The sequence below is a fragment of the Sander vitreus genome, chromosome 6 (assembly GCF_031162955.1).
Source record: "Sander vitreus isolate 19-12246 chromosome 6, sanVit1, whole genome shotgun sequence".
In the NCBI taxonomy this organism is placed as follows: Eukaryota; Metazoa; Chordata; class Actinopteri; order Perciformes; family Percidae; genus Sander; species Sander vitreus.
In genome coordinates, this window is record NC_135860.1 from 2,198,663 (window position 1) to 2,220,336 (window position 21,674).

General features: G+C 41.7%; 2 protein-coding genes across 3 annotated transcripts in view; one reads left to right on the forward strand and one right to left on the reverse strand.

Moving 5' to 3' along the window:
* On the forward strand, positions 1-18,302 carry LOC144519131 (NLR family CARD domain-containing protein 3-like). 2 transcript variants are annotated; one of them, XM_078252050.1, is made up of 11 exons: positions 1-82; positions 715-758; positions 1,769-1,934; positions 5,333-5,440; positions 6,444-6,501; positions 7,521-7,749; positions 9,260-11,057; positions 11,141-11,314; positions 14,710-14,883; positions 15,335-15,381; positions 15,739-18,302. In XM_078252050.1, the coding sequence occupies exons 3-11, from the start codon at positions 1,783-1,785 to the stop codon at positions 16,263-16,265; spliced, it is 3,267 nt and encodes a 1,088-aa protein (XP_078108176.1). In that variant the 5' UTR covers positions 1-82; positions 715-758; positions 1,769-1,782; the 3' UTR covers positions 16,266-18,302. The 2 variants fall into 2 exon arrangements, 1 of the variants encoding a protein (XP_078108176.1); XR_013502084.1 differs by lacking the exons at positions 15,335-15,381; positions 15,739-18,302 and adding an exon at positions 11,577-11,833 and having other exon boundaries at positions 14,710-14,798.
* The window catches only part of LOC144519132 (uncharacterized), a 14,077-nt gene continuing 9,847 nt past the window's right edge, over positions 17,445-21,674 (reverse strand). Inside the window, exons 10-11 of the mRNA XM_078252051.1 lie at positions 20,293-20,360; positions 17,445-18,647 (exon numbers count right to left, since the gene is read on the reverse strand). Coding sequence (XP_078108177.1) covers positions 18,624-18,647; positions 20,293-20,360 — 92 coding nt within the window. The 3' untranslated portion in view covers positions 17,445-18,623. The remainder of the gene's footprint in view (positions 18,648-20,292; positions 20,361-21,674) is intronic.

The following is a 21,674-nucleotide window of genomic DNA, read 5'->3' on the forward strand; positions in this document are numbered from 1 at the left end:
GTCACCCTACGCTGGGTGTCGTGTACTTTCACTTTCGTTATCTCCCAGAGCTCTCCAGAAATTTCTCCTGCGCACATAAAAGGTAATATAACAAACATTTAGCAGTGTTTAGTACTTTGATATTTCGGTCTTACTACATATTTTATGTACAGTTGCTGGACAACATCTAGGCTATTACACAATAAACGTCAAATGGAAGTGACTGATACAACAGTAGCTAGCTAGAGTTTTTGTTAGAAGTAACGTTAGCCTAAAAGCCCCTGAACACCTCAGGTGTTTTCAGTTAATCTGGCTGATTAGACTGCGGTTGAAGGTGGGCCGGAAGTTGGAAATGAATCAACCTTAACCCAAGTATGAAATCTGAGTCCTTTTTCTACCACTGATGAAATAAGCACAATAATAAGGTAAAGATATCACAGTCATGCCGGTCTGTACCAGCTTGATAAAAGCAGTGTGGATGTCATTTTGTATTTAATTGTGTGAAATATGCACAAAAGGCATTTGACGACAAAATGCACAGAGGACATGAGATGCATCTAGGAATTTGACATTGAAGTATATACTGTAATTCACCCCAGAAGACTTTGCCCTCTTAACATTTTTGACTACAATAACCTACTGTACTAGGGAAGTTGTGTCAGGATGAGTGACCCAGCTGCTTCATAGGAAAGAATGAACTTAGTCTGTCTGTTGATGTTTCCTCTCCCTATGAAGGCGGAACTTGAAGACACTTGATGTGGATGTAAAGTCGCCACCAGGTATTTATTTTCCTGATTGTTTTGAGTGAAATCTTACTGAATAGTTATTTATGAACATTGTTAAACAAGAAGACAACCGAGATCTGTAAAACTAAAGAGCAGCAGAGGAAGGTGACTCTTAGGTTCTATTTCGAGGTACGTCCACTTTCTATTTTACTATATTTTGAAGGGAAATGTTCAGGTTTTTCAAGTTTATTTAATTTATATAGCACTTTAAAAGCAAACGTGCTAGATATACATATATAGATGTGGGGGAAATATATCAAGAGTTAAAAACAGAAAAAAGAAAAACAGGTTAAACAAACCAGAGAATTGTATGTTGCACTCCATGTTATACATTTACAGTTACTGTAGCTTGTTACTTTCCAGATAAAGATGTCATATGCAAAACCTATATTCATTTTATAGAATAGGATTAGTTGTTGTCGACTTCATATGAAGTAGTTAGTGTCAGATCCACATCAACCAGCTACAACATTGAAATGCTTTTATGCGTCAGTAATCGTAATCCTGGGGCTACAACTAAGGATTCTTTTTGCAAAATTGATTGATCTACTGATTATTTTTCCATTAATTCATATTTTAGTCTATTATCAGTCCAATGTTTCATCTTCAAATGCTTTATTTTGTTTAAATCTCAAGATCGCAAAAAAACAAAACAGATAAAAGCAGAAAATCCTCATTTTGGAGAAGAATATTTTTAGTTTCCCTAGATTATTTTTTGCTGTTCAACTAATAGATTATCATCGAATTGGTTCCCCTCTAAATGATCCAATAATCCAATTTTGAAGGCAGGATTTATAATTATAATCTGTAGTTGTTTATTAAAAGTAAAAGCTTTGAATAATTCCTTTTAATTTAGATTTTGTTATGCAATGTCACAAACTTTTGATAGATTTCTCAATGGAATGTTATGGACAGGATTGATCACGAGTGTAATTAAGACCTTGTAATTAGGATTCATTTATAATTAGTCCAGCTAATAGCATGTTGGGTGTGTTTGCGCGAAGGTGTACTTTCTACCATGAAGTCTGAGGAGGAAGACGAGGGCGTCCCGCCCTCCAGCGCCGCTCTGTCTGAGGAGGCAGATTCTCGTGCACCAACCTGTGTGTCCATGAAGAGTGACATGTCCATGGGTTTCCCTATGAATTTCAGACTGCAAGATCCAATTTCTAAGTAAGTCAAAAGAACACTTTTTTTCTTCTTCCTAAAGGAGAATTTCAACACGTAGCTCTGTTATTTGTAAATTTGGAGTGCTGTCAGTAGCGAGAAAAACGTGAGTTTGTAGACGGTCCCTAAGCACTCTCTTGCAGTATCAACACCGGAACTAAACAGAGCTGAACTAGCAGAACTTTCATGCATTTCTTTTACATCTACTGCAGTCAGATTCACTGTGTTCACTCGGAAGGAATCACCTTACATGGGTAGACACTTGTAATGACATTTCGAACATGTTAAGAGGCTAAAAGCACGTTTAAAATTTGCCCTGTTTCAGTCTCCTGGGTGCTAACGCTAGCAGGAGGACAACACGGTGTAGGCAGCACCGATTGCTTTCGTTTTTCTCGCTACTGACAGCACTCCAAATTTACAAACAACAGAGCTACGGGTAGAAATCGAAAGGAATTCTCCTTTTCTCTCCTGTTCTCACCACAAATCTTTAGTTTCCACCAGCCTTTCTTAGGCCCTGTCCACACCAACACATGTATTTTCAAAACCGCAGCTTTTTCTATACGGTTAGGCCGTTCGTCCACACGCAAACGCAGTATCAGGTCTTCGAAACGGAACCTTTTTGAAAAGTCCTGCCAGGGTGAAGAGTTTTAGAAACTCCGGTTGCATTGGTGTCGTGTAGCCAGTGAAAACGGTACATGTACGTATGAGAGGGTAGTCGTGTATGTGAGAGAATATAGTAGTTTGTGAGAGAGTATATAGTTAAATATGTGCGAATGTATAGTTGTTCATGCGAGAGAATATAGTAGTGTATGTGAGAGAGTATAGTAGTGTGTGAGGGAGTATATGGTTGAATATGTGAGAATGTATAGTTGTTTATGCGAGAGAATATAGTAGTGTATGTGAGAGAGAATAGTAGTGTGTGTGTGTGTGTGTGAGAGTTTGATTACTCAGCTCCTGATTGGTTGACAAAGAAGAAGCGGACCTTCAGTGGATTTTCTCCATGAGCTGCCCCTCAGACAAGGCCGTCATTTACCCACCGCAAACACATGCATTAGCTGCCTGCGGTTGCCAGTCCTGAAAAAATTTGAGGATTTCAAGGAAACTATGGATTTTGCATTAAAAAACACTCAGGGATTTGGTCAGGAATGACTTCCGAGAACTCCTGAACATACATTATTAAAATCTGTTGCCTGTTGAACTTGACTAAATTGATGAGGCATCGTTGTCAATAACTCACCATTTCCTAATACATTATTAATGTCTTGTTTAAACAATTGAAAATGGAATAATCATTTGACTAAAAAGGAAACCATTTTGTTATTTTATTCAACATTGTGAAGCATAAATTGTCACTGGCCTTTTTATTAACCTTTATTAATTTCCTTGACACTAATGTACTTGCTCACTGATGGAGTTCACCAGGCCCAAAAATAATTGAATGCCATGGTTACCGTCATCAGCTAGTGGGTCTAGTTTCTAGAATTCTGTTCACAACGGTTTCATTGAAAAGTCATTTTCTGGAACAACATTGTTTGAAGTCTCAAAATGTACTGCGGGGAGGGGGGTCTTCATTCATTTCAGTGTTGTCACTCCCAACTAAAATGTTCTGCATTGCCTCTGCACTGCCGCGCGCAACCCGGAGCGCGATCCCGTGTAAAATGATAGAAATGAAGGTCCCGTCGGGTTCAGACAAAGATCTTCAGCTCTACACCAAAGCTTCCCTGATTGTCATCCTCTTCAAACTGCTGGTTAATCGAGAGCAAGAAAGAGATTGTCCGACTATAACCATTGAGCTCAGAAATGAATCTTTCCAAAATGACACTGTCATGTCCCAAATTGTCAGTTTCCTTCACAATTCTCTGAATCAGTATCAGCGAAAAAGATAGCAATGTTTTCCTCATTACCATTTACTTCCACAAACAAAAACTGACCTTGAAAAAGAAACTAAATAAGATAAGAATACATTTTTTCGTCCAACAAGGTTGTTTTTGTCCTTAAAGTTTCTGCTGCTTGATTTAAATGTTCCTTGTTCCTCTGAGTTGGTGCTAGCTGCACTTTCAAAGCAGCAAGCCCACCAGATAATGATAATTTAAAATAGCCCCTTTAGCCAATGAGGAAGTGAGAATTTGAACTGTCTTCCTGATTGATCAAACCAACTTCCTTTTCAACTGTACTCTCACACACACTTCTATACTGTCTCACACACAACTATACTTTCTCTCTCACAAACCCAACTATATGCTCTCTCACACTACTATACTCTCTCACATACACTACTATACTCTCACATACACTACTATACTCTCTCACATACACGACTATACCCTCTCATACATACATATAAAAGGATTATAATAGTGTGTGTGTATGAGTATAGTGATGTATATGCAAGATTATGATAGTGTGTGTAAAACAAAAGTATGAATTATTTCCTATACGGCCTCTCATAATTTTGGCTTGTGATGTCGGAGTTCGCACTGTTGTCTGCTTTGATTGACATCAGATTGTGTCACCTTTGTTTACATGAGGCGACTCTGCAATGGCAGACGTAGCTAAGATATTGCTGCTAATAACTGCTAACAGGGCTTGTTACATATATATAGATACATGCACACAGTTTATTCACTCCCATTATATTGCGGAACAGAGGTGTCAGAATGCAATACTCCGCAGGTCACTGCGTATGACTACATTCCCACGACACGGAACTCGCTGCCATCGTCGCCGGTTTCGGACGAGACGGACGAGACCCGGTCGGAGCTTATGGGAACTTCAGGCTTCTGATTGGCCAACATGGCTTAACGGTTAGGGTCATATTGCCACCTGTTGGTTTGGCATGCTCTTGAGGAAAAACTGTTTATAAAAATACCCGACCACGTGTGGACTAGGCCTTAATCCTGAATGTCTGAAGTGCAGTGCTTTATTGGCTACTCACCAACTTTTGGACCATTTTCAAAAAAGTTACTTAACGGAGAAGGTGTTTGTACTTAGAAGAGTTGGAGAGAGGAGTCTCAGGTTCTTAGACCAGGGATGTTCAGATGTTCGAAGGTTAATGCAGGAGTATTGATGGCAAAAGCATGATCACCTTGAGATGAGAACTGACCACCTGGGGGAATGACATGCAGCAAAGGGCCGCAGGTCGGAATCGAATCCACGGCCGCTGCATCGACGAGTAAACCTCTATATATGGGCGCCCGCTCTACCAGGTGAGCTAACCAGGCGCCCGAATTAGTGCACATTTTTAAAAAGTTTATTTTAATCTGCATTTTCTGAAACAGAAATGTTTTTACTGTCTGACTGAAATTTGGTTTGCTATGTGAGGTAAGTTATAACACATCTTTTTTTACAGTCATTGAGATTCTAATACTTCCACCTGTCTTTTGTCAATGTTCTGTTTCTTTCAGGGCGGAGCAGGAGCGAGCAGATTCTCCTGAACCAACCTGTGTGTCTATGAAGAGTGACATGTCCATGGGTTTCCCTATGAATTTTAGACTGCAAGATCCAATTTCTAAGTAAGTCAATAAAACGTTTTGAGCACAAATCCTCTAAGAAGGTGTATAACTATATTATATAACTTAACTGTAACATGCATTGTTGATTTAAATGTGTCTGCTTAGTCTTTTAATAATCACAGCTCTATCTCATCCGGTAATTTTGTTTCTGCAGATAAAGTTTCTTTCTTTTTCGTCCTCAAAAGTACCATCTGGATCTAAGGCCAGGTTCTCACTAAACCTCTTCATTATTTTTCATTTTAATCTATACTTTCTATCTTCTTATTTTCCTTTTGATTCAGCTCAGTACTAATCCCTCAGATATGAGAATCGTATCAATCTTTACATTTCACTCTTTGAAAGAAAGCAAATGCACGTTTCTCACATAACTACATAAAATCCAATCTAATCAAACGTTTGCTTTCGCCAAAGTTGCAAGAAAGCAAAGTTTTTCCTTCACAAGCTCTGTGTTCAAGGCACTAGCGTATGTTTCTACATACATTGTTCAATGTTCAGTTTCACATAAAAACAGTCCAGTTGTCATTGCTATTGGATCATGTTTTAACATGTGCTGTATTAACACCTCCATCATGAGTGATGTAGCCTATTTTATCCTTTTATTACTGCTTGTTACCGCTTTGCATGGTTGAACGGTGCAAGAAGATGGCTCAGGTCTGTGTTGCTTGGCTGTGTTTTGATGCTTGCATGGCTTCTTATACTGAATGGGGATACTACTGATGTGTAACTGTGCTAATGTCTTGCTGCTTCCTGTAGCTCTGCATGACTTACTGAGAAAGCTTAGTTGTTGCTCTAGCTGTCTGTATGGTGTCTTGTTGTCTTCTGTCTGTATAGTTTAACTTGTACTAATGTCTTGCTGTTTCCTGTTGCTCTGGTCTAAAATCATCTGGCCAAAGGACTACAGTTGAAAATTAGCTGGCTGGCGAACACTGGCACATTTACAGAAATGTTAATTAATGTGTGTTGTCCTTTATAAAAATTAAGAATAAGAATGTTTTCTCCACAGAGTTCAACAGGAGACGTCAGAAGTTGGTCATCGAACAGACCTGCACTCCATATTTATGGTGTGTACTGTATACGCCCACCTTTGACTTGTATTTAACACATGTAGAAACAGAAAACAAGACATTGTGGTTTGCCTAGCAGTTGGTTTACACATTCAAACTACCTAATGACAAACAGGACCTAGATCCAGTCACTGCTGCACACTTTTCTATCCCTGACCAAGAAGGCCCCTTTGTACTTTGTACAAGTTAGTGAGAGGAAATAGAGGTTCTGTTAGCAAGGATAAACAAGTATCCATTAGCTAGTTATCAAGTTAAGCAACTGCCTTGTTCGCGACCCCTTGGGTAGGGACCTTCCTAGTCTCGCATTGCCAGACCTTCCTCCACAGCGCTGCAGAGGAGGGTCTGGCTATAGTCCACACAGCATTCTGGGATGGGAGAAAAACATGCTCTGGTTTATTGGCATTTCTTTAAACCAATCACAATCGTCTTGGGTGGTGCTAAGCGCTGGACGGAGCAACAGTGCCGCTGCAAAATAGCCTCGGGAAGGAACTTGTTTTGGTGGAACGTGTGTACGTTCAAAAGTTGTTTTGGTCGTGCAACAGAAAACTCAGATTGGACAGATAGTCTAGCTAGCTGTCTGGATTTACCCTGCAGAGATCTGAGGAGCAGTTAACCATAGTCCTCATAAATCCACCAGAGTTTAGAACGCCAACACAAAGAAAGCGGAAGGTAACGGACATCCGGCCAAAAAGAGGGACATCCAGTAAAATTTCAGGCGGCAACAGAGCAATCCGGGAAGTGGAACGTTGTGTATATAGACTAGGACCTTCCTCGCCTCCTGTTGGACAGTTAAATCGCTAGCAAGGGTTCTGAAAGAGTCAGGTTAGAAAGGTTAAGTACAGTTTTTGAGCTGAGGGGTAAATAACTTTTGGTGAGACACAAACATATTTTTCAAAATGTCAGTGTTAAATGTGGGCTATTATACTTTGACAGATGGTGTTGATGGTGTGTTGTATGACGTTAGAATCAGAGTTAAGTTTACAAATATAAGTTAAATTATTATTGTTTAATTCCAGCTTCTTGAGGAGAACATTGTTGTCTTTGTGAAGAACGAACTAAAGAAGATTCAGAAGGTTCTGATTCCAGATTACCTAGACATCTTAGAGAGCCAAGGTGAGGACGAGGAGGTGGTTGATGGTGAAGAGGAAGAGCAGAGGAGGAGCAGCAGAGAGGCATTTGTGAAGATCACACTGCACTTCCTAAGGAGAATGAAGCAGGAAGAGCTGGCTGACTCTCTGCAGAACAGTAAGAGACTTTTAATAAATGCTTAAAGCGTAGATTTACACATCTAAAGTTTTCATACACTGTGCAACATCTGCATCAGATCTGTACATTCTTTTTGGCTGCATACACTGTCTAAAGCTGTTTGTCTAGCTGAAAATTAGAATAGAGATGTCAGTCGGGGATTACATCAAGAGCCCGTGTTTGCCCTTAGACAATGTCCCGAGTATCTCCAACACTTGGATGGGCATTGAATCACTGTAAGCAATTCTGTCTTCCTGTAAATCTTTCATTATTTTAAAAGACTCAATTAAACTCGGAGGGGTATACATCAGGGTTTACGGTAGACTTTTTTCGTCCGACTTCCAGATGTGTTTTAAATAGCAATTTATTAGCCTACATTTAAACAAAAACACAAGAGCTATGATCCAAGTTCAAGGTAAAACAATCTAAAATCTCAGAAAACCGCAACATAAGAACAGTCTTCATTACTGCAAATAACAATAAAATTAGAACTGAAATTTCACTGTTAGCACTAGTTTGACATTAGAGATGACACGGTGCTAGCCTCCAGTTCTGGCATGACACCTGTGCCACTCCCCACCAGCATTCCCCCCTCGCCCAGAAAAAAACCTCCTCTTTCCAATCAGTCCAAAGCTCCTGTGCTAGCCAACACATTCTCACTCCCAAGTACTGACGCTTGGTCAGGACCCTTTGGCGTCACTTTTTAATGCTCTGGGTCGGGACCCCTTGGTGTCACCTTCAATGTGCAGGGTAAAACCACTTAGTTAGGGTTGGCAAAAGATTGTGGGTGGTGCTTAAAATTACATTTAAGTCACATGGGACAAGAACGGGACACAAACCCAAGTCTCCTGGGTGAAAGTCCTGTGGTGTTTTTTAAGTGCAATACAGATGGTAAAGGGTGCCTTGTGCGTTGGTATCTGACACTGAGGGACACCGACCAAGCGTCCGTATGTGACTAGTTGGAAGTGACGGCTAGTTGCAGGGCTGCAGTCAAGACCAACTCAATCTAGTCCAAGTCAAGACCAAGCCCAAAGGCAGAGCAAATCGAGTCCTGTTCATAATAGACAATAGTGTCTTTCCTGTGCTAATATAGTGATTAAGTAATTGGGATGGATCTATAAAAAAGAATGATCTATCTTATAACATCAAACTAATCAATACATAGAATTTGCATAGAATTTAGGCCACGTTCTGTACAACTGATCCCAAATCAGCAACCAGTTCTGAAAAGCTGAGTCCAAGACAATACTGTGTCCAACAAAGCATGAGACCAAGACAAGTTCCAGGCTTCTAATAAGTGGACCTGATTTTGGACTTGTTACTATTGCCCTGGCTAGCACTCTAAACACAAACACTCTACGGTGTTCAAAGCTCCCAGTCCTAGCAGCACGGCCGATTTAAAGACCTTACTGCACGAGAGCTTGATATTGCAAGTATTGTATCAGAATCATTAAATAAACCTGTTCTATCTAATGTAATCCAATGCATTATTTGTCATATTTCCTTGTAGAATGTCTTGCTGCAGTGTGCCGACGTAAACTCAAATCGAATCAGAAGAAAAGGTTCCAGTGTGTGTTTGAGGGGATTGCTAAAGCAGGAAACCCATCCTTTCTGAATCAGATGTTCACAGAGCTGTACATCAACGAGGGAGAGACTGCAAAGGTCAATGAGGAACATGAGTTCAGACAGATTGAAACCACAATTAGGAAACCAGACAGACCAGAAACAACAATCAGATGTGAAGACATCTTTAAACCTTCATTTGGAAGACATGAACCGATCAGAACAGTAATGACAAAGGGAGTGGCTGGCATTGGGAAAACAGTCTTAACACAGAAGTTCACTCTGGACTGGGCTGAAGACAAAGCCAACCAGGACATAGTGTTCACATTTCCATTCACTTTCAGAGAGCTGAATTTGATGATAGACAAGAAGTACAGCTTGGTGGAACTTGTTCATCACTTCTTTAGCGAAACCAAAGAAGCAGGAATCTGCAGGTTTGAAGAGTTTCCAGTTATCATCATCTTTGACGGTCTGGATGAGTGCCGACTTCCTCTGGACTTCCACAACACTGAGATTCTGACTGATGTTACAGAGTCCACCTCAGTTGATGTGCTGCTGACAAACCTCATCAGGGGGAAACTGCTTCCCTCTGCTCGCCTCTGGATAACCACTCGACCCGCAGCAGCCAACCAGATCCCTTCAGAGTATGTTGACACGGTGACAGAAGTCAGAGGGTTCACTGACCCACAGAAGGAGGTGTACTTCAGGAAGAGATTCAGAGAAGAGGAGCAGGCAAGCAGAATCATCCACCACATCAAGAAATCACGAAGCCTCCACATCATGTGCCACATCCCAGTCTTCTGCTGGATCACTGCTACAGTTCTGGAGAAGGTGTTGAAAACCAGAGAGGGAGGAGAGCTGCCCAAGACCCTGACGGAGCTGTATATCCACTTCCTGGTGGTGCAGACCAAACTGAAGAACATCAAGTATGATGGAGGAGCTGAGACAGATCCACATTGGACTCCAGAGAGCAGGAAGATGATTGTGTCTCTGGGAAAACTGGCTTTTGAGCAGCTGCAGAAAGGCAACCTGATCTTCTATAAAGCCAACCTGACCGAGTGTGGCATCGATGTCACAGTAGCCTCGGTGTACTCAGGAGTGTTCACACAGATCTTTAAAGAGGAAGGAGGACTTTACCAGGAGAAGGTGTACTGCTTCGTCCATCTGAGCGTTCAAGAGTTTCTGGCTGCTCTTTATGTCCATCTGACATTCTTTAACTCTGGTGTCAACCTGCTGTCAGAAGAAACATCAACTTCCCTGTGGTCTAAATGGTTCAGAATCCAACCTGAAGTCCTCTATGAAAGTGCTGTGGACAAGGCCTTACAGTGTCCAAATGGATACCTTGACCTGTTCCTTCGCTTCCTCATGGGTCTTTCACTGTCAACCAATCAGTCTCTCCTACGAGGCCTGGTGACACAGACAGGAAGCAGCTCACAGACCAATCTGGAAACAGTTGAGTACATCAAGAAGAAGATCGGTGAGAATCTGTCTCCAGAGAGAATCATCAATCTGTTCCACTGTCTGAATGAACTGAATGATCATTCTCTAGTGGAGAAGATCCAACAATGCCTGTGTTCAGGAAGTCTGTCCACATACAAACTTGGTTCTGCTCAGTTATCAGCTCTGGGCTTCATCTTGCTGTCTTCTGAAAAAAATCTGGACGTGTTTGACCTGAAGAAATACTCTGCTTCAGAGGATGCTCTCCTGAGGCTGCTGCCAGTGGTGAAAGAATCCACTAAAGCTTTGTAGGTTAAAAACTAACTACATACATTAAATGTATTACCATTAAAAAAGTCTTAGTTTTTTGTTGTTGATAATTCTTCTTCAGGCTGAGTTGCTGCAATCTGTCCGAGAAAAGCTGTAAAGCTCTGTCATCAGTTCTAAGCTCCCAGTCCTCCTGTCTGGAAGAACTGGACCTGAGTCACAACAACCTCCAGGATTCAGGAGTGAAGTTGCTCTGCGATGGACTGAAGAGTCCACATTGTCGACTGGAAGTTCTCAGGTCAGGATTCATCAGTTTGTTTAATAGATGACCATAGTATTCACAGCAGATTTGTTATAGGATATGTAATATATATTTCCACATAATAACTTGCTCTTCTAGTTCTTAGGAACATTAATGGACTTTATTAAAATAAAAATATTTATTTACACAAAATATTGCAGTGTTAGTTAGAAAGAGTAAGTCAAATTGTGGTTTGGACTTAAAAAATGTGGCTTTTGGTGCTGAGCCTTGTTTTTCACAAAACTCTTGTTTACAAAAGGTAAATGCAGAAGCAAGGATTCTGTAGGGGGCCTGGGCGAATGCCCATCTACATGTGTTTTGTGAATCTGGAGAAAGCCTATGACTGGGTCTCCCTGGGTCCCCACTCTCTGGAGAAGGCGTAAGACCGGGTACCCCTAAAAATACTGTGGGTGGTGCTGCGGGAGTATGGGGTGAGGGATCCTTTCCTACCAATCCCTGTACGTCCAAAGCGAGTGCTCTGTCCGGGTTCTCTGCAGTAAGCCGGACTCGTTCCAGGTGAGGGTTGCCTTGTCAATCCCGTTTGTGATATTCATAGACAGGATATCTAGGCGTAGTGGTGGTGGGGAGGGGAGCGGTTCAGTGGGCTGGTGATCTCATTGCTGCTTTTTGCAGATGATGTGGTCCTGATGGCATTATTGGTCCGTGACCTTCAGCACTCACTGGATCGATTCGCAGCCGAGTGTAAAGCGGCTGGGATGAGAATTAGCACCCCAAATCTGAGGCCATGGTTCTCAGCAGGAAACCAATAGAGTGCCTACTCCAGGTAGGGAATTAGTCCTTACCTCAAATAAAGGAGTTTAAGTACCTCTGGTACGTTCTTCGTGAGTGAGAGAACAATTAAGCAGGAGATTGGCTGCAGAATCGGAGCATCGGGGACGGTATTGCATTCGCTTTACCCCATTGAGCCGTGAGGCAAAGCTCTTGATCTACCAGTAAATTTTTCATTCTTACGCTCACCTAATGGCCATGGAGGCTGGGGCATGACTGAAAGAATTAGATCCCAGATACAAGCAGCCAAAATGGTGTTTTCTCAGCAGAGTGGCTGGCGTTTCCCTTAGAGATAGGGTGAGAAGCTCAGTCATGCGTGAGTAGAGTCATAAATAGAAATAAAACTACCCTTGCATCTCAATGATCGCGTTACATTTTGAGGGACTAGTTTCTCAGCAGCAGCGGAATTTTACTTTGCTCCGGTTAATAGTACTGCGCCAAAAAGTAAACAGAGAAGCGCACTCCAGTCGGGACACTTAGTAGCAGCCTAATACATTGGTATTGAAGCATTGGATTGGAAACTAAGGATTAGGCAACATAGTGATTCAGTGTGTATTTAGAAATTGTAAAAATAAATCAAACAGATGGCACCACAAAGTTTCCACAAATTTCCATTGTGAGATCCAGAAAGGAACCAACTGTGGCTTCTTGCTGCTGGCTTAGACATCAAGACACCGGCCAAGACTCTACTCAAGTTGCGAATTTGTAGTGATCATTTTAGACCAGACGACTTTGAAAAACCCCGCAATCTAAAGGACTACAAGTCAGTGATAACGAATGCGGTTCCATCCGTCTTTCCAGATGCACCAACAGCTACTGATGAACAGGTAATAACTTTTGGTAGGCTACTCTAGCTACCCCCTTTCATAATGTTAGCCTAGCTGCTACTGATAGATTGAGACTGACAACGTTAGTGGAGATAATGTTACAGTTCAATGCATTGTGGAGAGTGCCCAGAGTCCGGTCACACAGCAGGCGAATGACATGGATGTCACAGGCATACCTGAAATTCAGCTGTGATTAGTTACATGTTAATAGAAGGGTCATTACAGTTGTGTAAAAGCTATCACACATGGCCGGCGATGCGACAGTTGAATGTGACAGTGGAATTCTGTTGATCGCTTTACACACACTGACTACACATTTTTTCAAAACTGTTTTACTCACTTGCGGGTCAGGATCAGCCGGAACATTTTCTGGTGCGGCAGGTCAAGCTAGTTGCGGACCGAGAGGTCTGAGAGGTGGACAGGTAGTTCAGAGAACACACAGTGCACCTGAGTGTCTCTGTCACCATCAGGTAATATATATATATATATATTACCTTCTGATAGAGGTTATGCCACTTCCGCTGCTTAGGGGCTGGTCTGTTGCCTCCAGAAGGCCAAACCCCTGAGCTGGCATATGTCCTCAGCCTTGCCATCCACTCTCCTTCCCCCATGGCCTTGTGGCTTTTAGGCTTATTGCTCATCTAAAGTCAACATGAATATGGACAACAATATACAATGAGCATCCTTTGGACAATACACTGTGACACTACAGCACAAACACACACCTAATATGACAGCATGAAAGCTGCATTATCAAATCAATTTAAGTTACAGTAATGTAATGTTGGGTGTATGATCAGACATTTTAAATAGGTAGCAATGTACCTAGATGATTAGCAAAGAGTAGGCTATGTCATAATAAGTTAGTTACATATGATTTTCTATTCGTAGTAATATTGAGGGTATTATATGTAGCTAGATCGTAACATTAGTTTGTTTACATGACACAAACTAGCCATAATATAGCTAGTAGTTAACCTACAGCTTGCAATATACCCAGGTGCAGGTGGTTAGCTGAGAATAGTAATATCATAGTAGTAACATGGCTTTAGTAACGTTAACGTTATTTTTTTTTACATTTCACTTGACACGAACGACCCATATTAGCGAGCTAGCCTACAGCTACAGTTAGCATTGGCGATTGTTAGCTATGATGCTACGGCCATGTAACATAATGTAACACATAGCAAAATGATAAGTTACTTTGTGTGAAGGATTGAAATAAACTGTATACGTGACTAAGGAAACACATATTGTAATGGTTACTTGCCATTAAATTGAATATCGTATCGCTCAGTGACAGCTTCAGTGCGATGACAGCAAACCGTTACTATGCACGCTGGGGGGGACGGGAGGTGAGCCACACCACATCATGTACGTGATTACGGCATCCAATCTACATTGGAAAGTAGCGCTACGATTGGCTAGGTCCAATGTCATCCCGCTACGGGGTTGGACGGGGGGGAATCTCACATTGGATATGAACGAACGTGATGGCTGTCAACATTGGACTAGGAACAGACAATCCTGAGCCAGGTAGGCGTTATAATTTATTTGCCTTGGGTGTACACTGCAGTGGGTAAGAGTTTTTAATGGCAGGCTAGCAGTTACTGCAACTGGAAGGACTGGAAGAAAAGTGTTGAAAACGGTCTCCACTGATAAATAACACACTGGCTAACTTGGAAATGAGGTCGTATGTCCATTAATACTTATTATGTCTGTATGTGTGTGTGTGTGTGTGTGTGTGTGTGTGTGTGTGTGTGTGTGTGTGTATAGACTGTCAGGTTGTCTGATAACGAAGGAAGGCTGTGCTTCTCTGGCCTCTGCTCTGAGATCCAACCCCTCCCATCTGAAAGAGCTGGACTTGAGCTACAATCATCCAGGACACTCTGGAGTGAAGCTGCTTTCTGCTGGACTGGAGGATCCAAGCTGGAGACTGGAAACTCTCAGGTATGGTGAGACAAGGTTGTAGGTTGAGTTTGTTTGAGTCAGGAGGAGGTCACAGGCACAGGCAGTGGTGACCTAGGGGTTAAGGGCTTGGGACCGGGAGGTCGCCGGTTCAATCCCCAGACCGACAGGATGAAATCTGGGAGGGGAAAGTGAAAAGCAGCGCTTGTCCCTCCCTCATTACCACCACTGAGGTGCCCTTGAGCAAGGCCCTTAACCCCAACCGCTCCAATGGAGCTGCTCAGTGGCCAGCAGATCAGACTGTGGTTGTACTGGGCAGCTTCCAGGTATGAATGTGGAACTGTGTGAATGTTGTCGTTGCAAATGAGAACCTGAGATTGAGAGATGTTCTCAATCGACTTGCCTGGATAAATAAAGGTAAAATAAAAATAAGAAAATTAAAGTTGTTTAGTTTAGTTATTAAGTGCTAATCTGACTTTGTCTTTTGCACCAGGGTGGAGCATGGTGGACCACAGTCAATGAAAGCTGGTCTGAGGAAGTGTAAGTGTGTTTTTTTAATAATGAGAAGAGGTAGTGCACAATTTCTTCTGCTATTCAGAGTCTGTCTGAAACTGCTACCACTACTCCTCTCACACTGTTTTTTTTAATCTTTCACTCTAACACTGGGCCCCTCAAACCCCCAAAGCTATGTACCTGTATCTGTCTTTTCTGTATTTCTGAGATACTTCAGCAAACCATTTGTCGCAAAGTGTTTGCATATGGTCTGGAATCAAAGCAGGCCAGTCTACACAGACAGCCCTCTTTGTGGCACAGAGGTGCTTTGAGCTAAATGCTAACATCACCATGCTAATATGCTCACAGTGACAATGCTAATATTTTAACTGTTCTCTCCATCAGACGCCTGTGAACTCACACTGGACCCAAACACAGCAAACAGAAAGCTCATACTATCTGACAACAACAGGAAGGTGACAGCAGGGAGAGAAACACAGTCATATCCTGATGATCCACAGAGATTTGACTACTGGAAACAGCTGCTGTGTACCATTGGTCTGACAGGTCGCTGTTTCTGGGAGGTCGAGTGGGAAGGCCATGTTTATATAGCAGTGGCTTATAAAGGAATCAAAAGGAGAGGACAGAGTGACGACTGCTGTCTTGGAAGGAATGATCAGTCCTGGAGTCTGTGCTGCTCCAAAGATGGCTACTCAATCCTGCACACTAACAAGAGAATGTCCATCGATATCCCCCCTTTGAGCAGAGTGGGAGTGTACCTAGACTTGCCTGCTGGCACTCTGTCCTTTTACAGAATCTCCTCTGATAAACTGACCCACATCCACACCTTTCACACCACATTCACCGAGCCGGTCTACCCTGCCTTCAGGATTAGGATGTGTAAGTTAAACTCGTCAGTGTCTTTGTGTTAGATACAGTAAAACAAAGTCTCCTTTTCCTTTTCTGAGTGGGTTTTGGAGTTTAATGTGACAACCCCAGCCTCCCTGCCTCTAGACACTGAATCAACGTTGACCTTTAGCAGCCTACCCTTGTTTTCTCCTCGTTTGCGACAAATGGGGGTTCATCCGGGATGTCACAACCCGGCTCATCCAAAATCAGTAATTGAAAACAATAAAACATGCAGCCGGTGCATGCCGCATGCATGCCCAGGAGAGTCAACTACTGACAAAAGGAGCTAGAAATAGCACCCAATTAAATCCCGGACGAGACCCAATTTGTCACAACCTAACTCTTAAGGCCGCTTTATGGTCGTGCGCAGAATCGACGGCGTACCCCCACAGACCCCTCTGCGTCTACGCCGGACCCTACGCTGTAGCCTGACGTGCACCTCTCGAAAAATGTAACTACACGTCGCGGCCACGCACATCACTCGGCCGTGGCTTGGTAGTGTTGCATTTCCCTCCCTACTCATTTCCTGGTTCTCCTCCATAAACAACATGAAATCAAGGAGAGGGTTAACTTTTCCTGCTCCAGATTTCCCACCGTGGTCAGAACAGGGGAGACACTTTGTTTCTCTAGAGTCACAACTTTAGAAGACAATTGCCTTCACTCTCTCACTTCTCCCTCGCTCTATCACCCACTCCCCACTCCCCACACACACACACACACACACGAACACGAACACACACACACACGCCGGCTCGAGGCACACACCAACTCACAAGTAAACAAAGAGTTTCGCGATTGACCCTCGTGAAACCACACACCCCCTAGCGTTCTGGCGGTGAAATGCACCGCGATGCAAATAAACACGTTCAACCCCGATGCAGAACTCCGAAAGGGCCACGACATAGCTACGGCGTGGAGTTTGCGCACAACCGTAAAACGGCCTTTAGGCTGCGACAAAAACGGAGAGAACATGATGGTAGGCTACCATTCCCCCTGCCTCTCCCCTTTCATGTCTTTATCTGTCCTATGGAAATAAAGGCCTAAAATGCCCTAAAAAATCTTTAAAAAAAAGTGCATTTTGCTACATTTTAGAAACACTGGGTTTTAAACATGCCAGAAAAAACTTGACCTGCTGTGAATAACATTTTTTGTCTATTGATGCATTGTTCTACTAAGACTTCTTTTGTAGCAGTGAATGCTAGGTAGCAGTGGATGCTTTGTAGCAGTGGATGCTTTATTGCAGTGGATGTAGATTTAAGAAGCTCTAGACCACATGTGTCAAGCTCAAGGCCCGCTGGCCAAATCTGGCCCCTCGCAGATTTTGATCCGGCCTGCATATCAATTTAGGTTCACACTAGACTTTGGCCCACATAGTTTTTGTAGCTTTTTTCAATGTTTTTGCCACTTTTTCCAATGTTTTTTGGCCCGTTTTACGACGTTTATTTCCCAATGTTTTTGTCGCTTTTTTAGTTGTTTTTCTTTGATGGCTAGGTTACTTTTTTTTGCTGACTTTTTGAGGTCTTTATGTCGACCCAGCTGTAAGTGAGGAGATTATATGAGACATGCAATAATACAATAAAAGATGCTTGACTTTTACGAGCATGTGAATTACCTAAACATGTCTGGCCCTGGATGTGATCCTTGTTTTCCAGCATGGCCCTTCGTGGAATTGAGTTTGACACTCCTGCTCTAGACTTTGAGGAACATTTGTTGTGTCCTAAGTCAAAATACTGGATCCTCTTAACCCCTCCCGAACTGAATACAGTATTTACCAGGTATTTACTGTATGTTCAGGTAGTCATCGTTCACTGGTCAGTGTATTTCATGAATTAGATCATTGTAAGATATAAACAATGTGAGCCAGGTTTAAGACCCACTGCTTATCGGGTGTTACCGAACTATGGATGACGTACTATAAGTTAACCTAACCGATCTACATTGTTTGCTAGTTTATAATCACATGTTGAAATTAAGTTTCATGAAACTTTTTTCTGTACTATTTTTAATTTAACTTGTATGCTTGTAATCAAAACACTGATACAATAAACTATAAACTAAGAGGTGACTAGCTGTTAATGGGAAACAGATGAGAGATGTACATAAGCAAAGTGTTCTTGCAATATGAGGCACAAATGAGATGTAACCATTTTTCATAATTAGTATAAGTGATCTGAAAAAAACAGACAGAGATAAACTTCAAACATTGATAAGAAATAGCTCAGACACACAACAGATTATTTTCAGTGTTTAATGTTCCTTTAATGTTTCTATACTTTAAGAGTGGAAATGTCTTAAGGGGAGATCATCATAAGCACATATATGGTCCCAACAGCTCTAAACAGCTGTGGTACTAATTTCCCTTTTCAGCTCCTGTTTGATCCTCAGAGTAAGGCTGATTTTAAGAACTGAAAAGAGAAAGGAAAAAAAGTAATTATTGCATGTATTAACACATGGACATATTAACATGCAGCACTGGGAAAAAATAGGTAAATGTGTATATTTGTTATAATATAACTGTGGAGAAGGCTCCTAGAGTCCCTGATATGAACATTCACTGGCATCTGTCAGTCATAATAATCACCTGTCAGTGACTACCAATCAGGTTGGAGCATTGTTGAGCTTGTGAACATGCAGCCAATTTGTGCAGTTAAAGATACAGTTCATTTGGAGTTCAAAGAAGCTACTTGTGGTCCTGCGTGCATGCAGCTATTTGTAAGTGCCAAGTCTTTCTATTAGTTATTGTAAGTTTTATTATTTCAGTGTTTCCTCTATGTTGATTTGGAAATGGCGGCCCGCCATGCCAAAATTTCTGCCGCCACGGTATAAGAAATAGGGCAGACGCACAATGTACTGTAGTCGCGGTTGCCTTTTAAATGATCCTGCCTGTTGGAAAGCCTGTCCACGCCCCCCGCAGGTAGACGGCGATATTGCAGTCTGATGTCGGTTGAGTGAGCGGCACTGCACTTTGATGTCTGTTTTAGAGAGGCAGTGGACTTTATTTATTCCTTTTCTTCATTCTGTCTGGTTTGTGCGTTCATGAGGAAAACGTGAGTATTGTACATGTGGAGTTTGTTGTGTGACACCATGCAAGACAAATATATCTGTATAGTTTAACGATTTAGATCGAAGTTATGGCAGGAGTTGTCATGAAAGCCTTATTTTCCTTTTTCCACAGCACGCTCGTTAGAATCTACTTAGCTAATCATCGCCGTTAATATGTGATAACGTCGGTTTATATCACACTCTGTGTTTGTATGTTAAAGGTCCAATGTGTGGGAATTTCTCCCATCTAGCGTTGAGATCATATATCGCAATCAACTTTCTCGCACCACGCAGTTCAAAGTACGTATTACAGCTACGGTAGCCTTCACGCTTCATAAAGACGGTCTCTTGCTCTTTTCAATATCCTTTTTCTTTTTCTGGGCGAAGAAGAAGAAGACTCCTGTTCCTGAAATTTGGATTTTGAATACGTGTGGTCCTCCATGTTTCCTTCTTCAAAATTGCCGGGGCCGGGAAGCTATAATACCCATTAGCAGCAGCTGTGAGTTTATCATGTGACAGTGAAAACGCGAAAGGCGGAGCAGTATGTCCTGTATATCTCTTACCGGCTAACGCATTTCAAGATGGCGCATGAATATGGAGCGTCTACCCCAGTTCATGCAAATGCAAATGTAAAATTTCAAGCCAAAAGGAATACTTGGAATTGATGATGGTGGTAAATACTCATGAAAAAGGACAAGTTTGTGAACGGGCAACACCGATTTTGATAATGAACAACTAAACACATTACACACTGGGACTTTAAAGGGGGTTGTTGTTCGGACAGACCTGCCCCCACTGCTAAAAAAAAATCCTAAAGGAAACACTGTATCTGTTTTTGGAAGGTAAATAATGTGTATTCCATTTCAAACATATACATTGCAAACCATTTCTTTTCAGAAACTATTAGAGACTATTGTGCTAAAAATATTTAGCTTTGTAGGTTCACATGCAGGTAACTAAACAGAATTTGGACCATATGACAGGATTATTGAAAACATTTACACTCACCTGCTTGAGAGAGAAGCTGGCAACTTGGCAGTCACACGGCAAACTCAGCAGATGAGCCTGGAAACGATCTGAGACAGGAAGCAAATTTAAAACCTGAACTTATTGAGTTTTACACAAAACGAACACAAGGAGTGTGACATTAATGTACAGTCGGAATTATTTCATCACAATGAAAAGGGAAAATAGTGTGATGACGACACCATGCTGTGTCTTGTTTGCTGTGTGAGTTACCGGATGCTCTGCTGAGTCTGCCGCTTGATCGTTATGCTGCGTTCCAGACACAATTTTTTGCCCGTAAGTTACAACTTCAAGTCACAACTCACGACTTGGTAGCGTTCCAGGCAAAGTCACGACAAGCATTAGCTAGCGGCTACCTAACGTTGACGATAGTTCATGGGTAGTAAGTTACGGTATTGACTGCCGTTCCAGAGCACTTTCACGGGTAGAAGGTTGTGAAAACACGGATTACGGGTTGCCTGGAACGCAGTATGAGTGTAACCTGAAACACCTGAGTCTTCCCAGGTTATTTAAGCCTGGCTGCAGTGCAGCGCTGATCTCGCTGCACACGTACACCGCTGACTATAATAACAACCACGCCCCACACCTTAATAATCATTTTAATTTGGTCTAATTTGATTTAATTTGCTTTAATAAGCCTAAAAGGCCAAAACAAATTGGGGGCTCGTCCGGGATGTTTCTCAGACACAGCAGGGGTCGTCACAATAGTAAACTCATACAAGTTGAACAAATCTACTTAAAACTGTGTTTTAAAGTTTATCTTGGAGAATACTTAATTGTGTTACTTTTTTGTGTGAAAACACTACACCCAGTCCTGTTTAAAAATAGTATGCAGTGGTGGAAAAAGTTCTTTTACTTAAAAGCAACAATACTACAGTGTACAAATACTGTTACAAGTAAAAGTCCTGCATTTAAAAATATAAACATATTGGCATCGAAATACATTTAAAGTAAAAAGTACTCCATTTGCAGCTTTCTCAAGCGTCTCCAAACTTTTGACTGGTACTGTGTATTAGGCCTCTTTCATTGGATTATGATTATTGTAGTTTAATGTAATATATACATTCATTTCATTCATTCAACCTTTATTTATACTCGAGAAATCATTGAAGGGCAGCCCTCGTTTACAATGACATTAAGTTACAAAGAAAACGACAGAAAAGAAAGGAACACCATCCTAAGAGAGATAGATACACATAGAAAGACACAAACACTTTCTGAAACAATTTGTTAAACAGATGTAAAGCAATTACAAGTGTGGGGGTCCAAAATCCTATTTCTAAAATGTCCAAAAGGCACACGTGAGTTGATTATATGACATTCTATATATATATATATATATATATATATATATATATATATAT

Coding starts and splice junctions, on each gene's coding strand:
- LOC144519131 (XM_078252050.1), top strand. CDS start 1,783: ATGAAGTCTGAGGAGGAAGACGAGGGCGTCCCGCCCTCCAGCGCCGCT. Junction 5,441..6,443: donor CTGCAAGATCCAATTTCTAA/GTAAGTCAATAA, acceptor TTTTCTCCACAG/AGTTCAACAGGAGACGTCAG. Junction 14,884..15,334: donor TGGAGACTGGAAACTCTCAG/GTATGGTGAGAC, acceptor CTTTTGCACCAG/GGTGGAGCATGGTGGACCAC.